Source organism: Drosophila willistoni (genome assembly GCF_018902025.1).
Source record: "Drosophila willistoni isolate 14030-0811.24 chromosome 2R unlocalized genomic scaffold, UCI_dwil_1.1 Seg167, whole genome shotgun sequence".
Lineage (NCBI taxonomy): Eukaryota > Metazoa > Arthropoda > Insecta > Diptera > Drosophilidae > Drosophila > Drosophila willistoni.
In genome coordinates this window covers 15,338,910-15,346,866 of record NW_025814050.1, presented here as the reverse complement: position 1 = coordinate 15,346,866, position 7,957 = coordinate 15,338,910, and the positions used below count along the sequence as shown (strand labels likewise).

General features: G+C 34.3%; 1 protein-coding gene across 2 annotated transcripts; it reads right to left on the bottom strand.

Moving 5' to 3' along the window:
• Positions 1-115: 115 nt before the first annotated feature.
• On the bottom strand, positions 116-7,857 carry LOC6641819 (RNA-binding protein 39). 2 transcript variants are annotated; one of them, XM_015178379.3, is made up of 6 exons: positions 7,733-7,750; positions 7,548-7,664; positions 2,454-2,623; positions 1,935-2,369; positions 1,331-1,871; positions 116-1,267 (listed from the first exon to the last, which is right to left on the bottom strand). In XM_015178379.3, exons 2-6 carry the CDS (start codon positions 7,599-7,601, stop codon positions 629-631), a joined length of 1,839 nt encoding a protein of 612 aa, XP_015033865.1. In that variant the 5' UTR covers positions 7,602-7,664; positions 7,733-7,750; the 3' UTR covers positions 116-628. The 2 variants fall into 2 exon arrangements, with proteins under 2 accessions (XP_015033865.1, XP_002065089.1); XM_002065053.4 differs by having other exon boundaries at positions 7,548-7,857.
• Between the last annotated feature and the right edge of the window lie 100 nt (positions 7,858-7,957).

Sequence of the window (7,957 nt, the reverse complement as noted above, 5' to 3'; positions counted from 1 at the left end):
TAACATTTAAAACAATTTTATGCCGTTAATTCAAAATGAAATGGAAATGCAAAACAGAAAATCATAAATTCCAATTGAATTAGATCAGCAAACTGAATTAAAATAGTTGTTTTTGTTTTGATTTTTTGATATCAATTTTTATTTTTGATTAAATACTTTTTGAAATTTCTACAAAAAGATTTTTTGGATGGTTTTTACAATCTGCATTTAGGCGGTTTTTAAAATATTCTTTGTAAATGTACTCTATATATATTTTTTATACATATATATTCGCACAATGTGTTTAAGGTTTTTAAGTTTTTAGAAAAAAAGGAAAGAAAGAGAAACACCAATGTATTAGCATTTTGGCTTTGATTAGGAATGCCTAATTAATATATGTTGGTATATATATTTGTATATATATATATATGTATATTAAGATTTTTTGTATTTCAATATGTGCCCAATTTCTGTTTAGCTTACATTGAAAAATGTCTTTAAAAAAAGAAAAAATTTCTAAAAAAAATTATGGTTTTTTTTTTGTTGAAATTTTGTTGCTTTTGTTTTGGTTTTTGTTTGTTTTTGTTTTTTGTGTAACGAATTATAACAATAAATTTGCGTATCTTGAATTGAATCACCATCATCATGATCAATCGTCGGCATTTTTACGCGTTGATGCTATCAAATTGACGGCACCAATGGAGTCCGGAAACATTGAGTGATAATTGATTAATGGAACATAAGCGGCCGTAATAACTCGTCCGGCAAACCAACGTCCATGCAGAGCATTCACAGCCAAGACAGCAGTTGTGGTGCTTGGACATTTCACATAGACAGTCCCAGTGCTGGATGCCGTATCGACATGTATGTGTAAGACGCCGCCATGCTTGGCACACTCTTCCAGCACATCATCCCGTATTTCGCTATCCCAAGTGGTATTTGTCTCTGTAGCCGGATCAAACATATTCGATAGTATAAAACACTGTGTGGCTATAGATGGTGTTTGTTGTTGCTGTTGCACTGGTGCCGGTTGCGGAGCAGTGGCCAATAAGGCATTCGCAGCTGCCTGCGGCACTGCTAAACCAGCACCTTCGGCCAGTTTAAACATTAGCTGCAAGCGTCCAGTAGCACCCAGATCAATGCCAGTGCGATCCATTTCATCTGTGTCCAATGATGTGGTATTCATGTCCAAACGTTCAGTCACATTGCCCACTTTCATGGGTCGTCCAGCCAATTCGAAACCGTTTAATTGCTCCAAAGCTTTTTTGGCATCGTCTGCATTGTGATACTGGAAAGGAGAATGATCAAAATTTAACCATCAATTATATTAAGAAATCTTATCTCCACTTACCGTTATAAAACCATAGCCCTTTGAGCGTCCTGTTTCGGTATCCATAATCAATTGGATGACATCTATCTTTCCGAATGGCTCAAATATGCCACGTAACATATCTTCCGTAATGTTAAAATGCAATGAACCAACATACAAACGCATGGGCCCTGTATGACTCTTGGGTTGAAAAGCTGGTGCAGCATTTTGCAAACGATTCTTCTCGGCCTGTGTGTGTTGCACCATTATTGGTACACCGAGCAAACGTTGCCCCGACAGACCCAAGGCCAGTGACACGGATTCAGGATCCTCGAATTCAATATATGCTATGCCCTTGAAACGTTTCGTCTTATTGCATGTAATCATACGGACATCTCGCACCTTGCCGACACTGGAAAAGAATTCCTCCAAATCTCGGGCACGAACACGTTGTGACAATTGAATGCAAAAGACAGTCCGAGCATCACGCTCCTCCGGACTGAGCTCAGTGGGCGGTGTACGATCGCCAGCACCGCCATTGGGTGAACGACGATGGGGTGAATAGCTGCCACGACGGCGACTGCTGTAAGAAGGAGGAGAAGGATATAAATTCGTATAGTTTCATAATTAATTTCCAAATATTTACTTTCTATCCCTGGACCTTGAATGAGTTTGATGACGTTCCTTTACGGGACTCAAGCGTTTGCGCTGATATTCCTTTGAACGGCTGCGTCGACGACGTTCCTTTGAACGATCCCGCTGCATGGATTTACTGCCGCCACGACGTTCACGTGATCGACGATCATGATCCCGATCACGTTCACGATTTCGATCATTGCGCTCATAACGTCCACGATCTTCACGTGAGCGACTCCTGCGGTTCGATGATCTTTCCTTGTCTCGATCCCGTTCTCGTTCTCTTTCACGATCTCTATCGCTTCCAGTGCGTTTGCTGCTCTCACGATAACGATCACGTTCACGATCCCGGTCACGTTCTCGATCTCTGTTTTTATCACGATTACTGCTACGATCGCTGCCGCGATCACGTCTAGATTTGCCATCACGAGAGCCACTGCGACTTCTGTAAGAGAAGGGAATATATTGTACGTTTTCATTGACTTTGATAGACCCTTTCACTTCTGTGGGGTAAATGGTATAAACTTACCTCGATCGCTTGCTGCGTTTTTTGCTCAAGCTCCTTTCACGTCCATTGCGTGAAGAACCACCATTACCATTATTTTCAGCATAATCCTCATCCTGTCCAGTACTGTCGCTGCCACTACTCCGTCCACGTCCGCCACCGCCAACTCGTCCCCCGCTGCCCGCACTGATATTCTACATTCAGATAGGTTGGTTTTGGTTTGTTGTTTGGCATTTTTATATTTTTTTCGTAAAGGGATTTTGGGAAAGGATTTCAGGAATCAGAGGTGGGGGAGGATCGCAAGCAATAGTTTTAATAGATTTTTAGATTTGGTTTTTGGGGTAGGAGGAAGAGGAGGAGGAGGAAGACACACACATAACGGTTGGTTCGATCGTTCGTTACGTTGTTGTCGTCGTAGTTGATTCGTTGTTGTTGTTGTTGGTAGTTGTATTTCACATTATATGAGTTTTTTTTCGGTATATATGTAGTATATATATTTAATATATATATTTGTATATATATATATATTGGTTTCGTATATATATATTTTGTTTTGGTTTGTATATATATTTTTTTTTGGTATTTTTTTTGTATTTTTTTTTTTGTTTTTTTGAATAAGAGAAAGCAAATCAAAGTAAATTAGTTAAATTTTTGTGGTATCTGCAAGTATATAAAATAGAAATGCTTAAGTCAACAATGATCATTGTTGAGGGATCATTGCCAATTTAGAGCAAAGTAGATAATAGAGATAATAGATCTTAAAAATAAGTATATTGTTACACATATATAGATAGATAGATAGATTTCTTCCGATATATGTATATGTATATATGACACACACACATGGTTACACACGACGACGAGAAATGTCTCCACATATAATGCTCTCTCTGGTTTTTTTTTGGGGAGTTTTTTTTAGCGCTGGCTAGATTATTGGTTGGTTGATTCTTTCTTGGTTTCTCTGTCTGCCTAAAAGACACGACACATTGTCTATATATATATATATATATACATATAGACAGTATATATTACATTATAATAAGTAAGATAGATAATAGAGAGCTGCATGAATGTATTCAAATAGATATCTAAAGTATCAAATGAATGAGTCTTAAATTATTTGAATAATTATAATTGCTATTGCTAATGCTCGAATGATTAATATGGAATCGAATCTATTTCTCACATTATCTTAAACTCTAGAGTACTCCAATTATTTTAATCATATTTTTAGACTAAATACCTCTAACATTAATTCGGTAATGTATTAAAAAAAGATTACTAAAAAATATCGATGCATCAATGTACTTTTGGATATTTTTTGTTTTTATATTTTGTTGATGTCAAATATATATTGCCAAAAACATCGGTCCCTTTTTTATTATATTTGCCAATTTATTCATATAATTATATAAAGCTGCCTTCAAAAAGCCTTTTTTAACATTTATTATATTCAAACCTTCTTTCAGAATGACGACAAAGATTAGGCAGAATGGAAAAATAAAGTAAATAATTAACTAAGCTAAACAAAATTTTGTTTTGAGCGAAATGGCTAACAACAATAAAGGCGACAAGCGTGTTTTGTTATTGTTCTATTAATAAATACTTTATTCATTTAAGAATAATTTCAAAGACTATATTCATTTTCGATTCAGCAACACATCGGACATGCATCAAGATTTAAGCCCATCGATGATTAACAATATTAAAACCATCGATAAACATTGACATTGATGTTTTAATGTTTAAATTAACATGACCACAAAAAAGCTATAAATATTTAGAGTACTCGTAGTTTTCATTCATTTAGTTTTGCAGATTCTCATTCATTCTGTTTCGTTTGAATGTATTCGTGCAGCTCCCTAATAGAGAATAAAGCAAAAAACAAAAAAAAATAGTCGTAACAAGTTTCGTTTTTGCATCTTATTACATTTCTCAATATGGAATCACAATTCACATTCGATTTACGATTTAATTTCATTGCATTTCATTTCTTCTGTATCTTTGGTTGGTCTTTGGGGTGTATCTGATCTGTTCTGTGAGTATAATAGAGTGAGAATTGAGATTTAATTAGAATAGAATACAGAGAGAAGGGGCTAGGTTTTAAGTGCGTGCCTGCTGCCTCTTTGTTTTTTTCTTAGTAGCCTGCCTGCCACGCCCCTTTTGCTGTGTCAATAGTAGTAGGTAGTAGTAGTAGTAGTTGGGGTAGAGTTTCGAATCTGAAATTTTAGGTGCACGTTCAGTTTTGTGTTCAGTTTGAATATTTTGTTTGGGGTTTTTCAAATAGCAAATAAAAAACAAAATAAAAATAAATAAAATTGATTTGAATAATGCCTAAGATATGTTTTGGTGTTTTTTTTTTATTTATTGTTTTATTTTTTGGCACATTCAAAACTTACCAAATGGATCTCCAGAGGTTATTGTGTTTTGTTTAGAAATGACCAAAACAATCTCTAGCAACAATATTGAGAGCTTATACGTTTTTCTGCAAAGACATTTCACCCTTTGAAGAATTATTCTCGCTTTTTGGTTTTTTTTCGAAATAAAGTGTATTTTTTTGTTTTTTTTTGAGAGAGAGATAGAGAGACAGAGAGAAAGGTGAGAGACAGCAGAGGAAAATGAGGAGGAGGAGTACACTTTGATTTTGCGAGTTATAGTTTAACTATATACACCTATGAATTATGGCTAACTTCCCTTTTCGAAGGGAAGAAAAAGAGAATAGGAAAGAAAATGTGTGTTTATCTCCACCAACTCCCGACATATTCCCGATGACACTATTATAATTGTCTAATAATAGTGTTATTAAACAAATTACTCTCTCGTACAAATAGCTGTCATAAATTTTTAGTATTTATTCAAAGAATTTAATGAATAATGAGTCAACAAAAGCATTGGAATACTCGAATATTCATGGTTTTCCATGCCAAAACTTAATAATAAACTTCTCAAGACTAGAGATCTTGAACAAAGCGTTAATAATTCAAATGTATTGCTGAAGACAGAAGATTTTCCAGGTATTCTTAAGGCAAAAATATTTCGACTTGTTTTGAGAGTTGAGAAAATTGTTGTTAAGAAATAAGTACTTATTTCTTTTTACTCCTTGGTCTTCCTTTTAGTTGAAAATCTATTTATCTTTTCGTCTGAGGGCTTTATAAGGATAAGGATTTTAAAATACTAAACAAACATCCGACTTTGTAATTATCACTATTTAAATAATGATATTCATTATAAACCAGTTTTCTTGTTACTTTTTGTAATAAATTTTAATAGAAACAGGCAGATAAAAATAATTTTAAATATATATAATATATGCGGGACTTGATTTCAATCCGAAAAGGCTCATAATGCCTTTTTATCAAGAAGTATTTGATTTGCAAATATTGTGAAATTATTTGAAGATTTTTAAATTAATCCTACACCAATTTTAAAGAAACAAGTTAAGTTTGTGTTTTTTCATAGCTATCATGTATCTAACAATTTATGTCTATCAATTTTATTCTTTCATTATTAATTATTTCTATAAGGACAAAGAAAATTGATGTGTAAAAATCATTTAAAAGGGAAACGATTCAAATTTATTAAAAAGAAATAACAAGTGCCTTAATAGCCAGTGCTATGACATCATTAATATTAGCTATACATTTGTAAGTACAGCTATAATGTTGCCTTAAGCTTAGATCAGATGTAATTAAAAGATAAAGTCATAGGAAATTAAGGGCTAAGATCATGAAAGGATCTTGAAAATATGTTCGTGGGGTGTCAGAACAAAATATTAAGATATTCGGGTTACAAAATTTAGCAATTTTCGAGAAAGGCATTATATTAGATTAAGAATTTATTTGAATTGTCTGACCACTTCGAAGATTTACTAGTTGGGGGTATAAAGAGATGAAGATGTTCAGACTTCTCCCCTTTAGATCCATTGGGCCGAAGACCAAAAACAAGAACTCAAAATATTTCCAAAAGTTTCCCGCTTTCAGACCTGTAAAAATCTTGTAGGTGCCTTCATATTTCTTAATGCGGCCCTGAAATAAGGATAACAAAACTATGGTTTAAATTTAAGGTAAGATACAAATGAGTAAAGATTATAAATTTGCCTTTGTATAGCCTTGGAAAAACCATCAGCAGAAAAGTCAACATCTGAAATGTATATTTTCTTGACCAGCACGACGAGACCAGTTTATATAGCCACATCTGTTTGTCTGGATAAACACAAGCCTCGATCTGTCAATGAATCATTTATTATTTACATATCTATATGCTAATTTTGTTTGATCAACTATAATCTACAGTTCTTAGGATAAACTCTGATAAAAAGTTTATCACTTTGACCGCTTTAGGTAAGGAAAGTACAGCAGCAAAAACTTTTATGGTTGAAAATACTTTTGTCCTATGATTATCTTTGACTATTATTTTATGTAATTTAACCCTTTACATAATTTTAAATTAGGTCTAAGAAAAAATTACAAAAATTGGAGAGTATTTCTCACTATCACCAGGGTCACCAGGGTTTGTTTACATTTTGATTTAAAAAAATAAAATTGATTCGTTACTGTCACCCTTCCCACCCCCCATCCATTTCGGCTGCCCCCAAGGATAAATTTGGCTCACACACAGCAAATAGCACCTGTTTAGCCAGGTGTAACAAATGAAGAAAAAAAAATAAATCAGCACACACAGCCGTCAGCAAATTGTATTTGCTGAACCATTTCATTTTTTGATCAACAATAATTGTAAAAAAAAAAACAACAGAAAATAGGTTAAAATCGATTTGAGACTGGCGCGACGACGGGCCGCCGACTTAATATGCATTGCCTGCATAGGCTACATACATACATACATATGCATGTTTTATACGTATGAGTGTTTGTGTGTGTGTGAACATATGTGTGCATGTGTGTGTATTTGTGTGTCTGAGACGACGACGACTTACATACGTACGGCGCGCTTGTGGGGGTGTCTATATGTAAAAGAGAAATATACAAACATACAGATAGAGTAACCGTTGACTTATTTCTCGTTTTGTTTTTCTTTTTTTTTTTGGTTAAAGTTCGTACAAACCCATTTGAGGCTTAAGCTTAATTTGCAGTATTCTTGCCACTAATATTATTTACTTACGTTTTTTTGATACGGCGCCTCGAGCATTGCTTCCACATCGAAATCCTCGGCCATGTTTAATTTATTTTCGATTTTCCGTCTCGCTCCACAAGGATTTTTTGCTCCGTTTTTGTGTGTCTAGGCACGTTTGAAGAAATCAAAATATGTTGTTTTTTCGGTCCAGAGTAATTCGTGGTACCACTTACGAACTTCTTTTGCAATTGATTTGTTTTTCAAATACAGTTTTTTTTATTCCGAAGTAATAATTTTTTCTCCGTAGCGTGAAAAAAATGCCCAAGAATTGTAGTGTTGCATATCGATTAGGGACAAGGCTGCCAGACTGTTCCAAGGAAAAAGTGCCAGATGTCAAAATGGTGTTGTAAAATGAACCAATTAGTTATCGATATCGGCAGTTTGTCGATAACAACGAG

Bases quoted from the DNA above. Each gene is read 5' to 3' on its own strand.
- LOC6641819 (XM_002065053.4), bottom strand. From the start codon at position 7,601: ATGGCCGAGGATTTCGATGTGGAAGCAATGCTCGAGGCGCCGTATCAA. The intron at 2,624-7,547 runs GTAAGTAAATAA...ATCTGAATGTAG, and splicing joins AGGCGCCGTATCAAAAAAAC to AATATCAGTGCGGGCAGCGG. The intron at 1,872-1,934 runs GTAAATATTTGG...TCCTTCTTACAG, and splicing joins TCAAGGTCCAGGGATAGAAA to CAGTCGCCGTCGTGGCAGCT.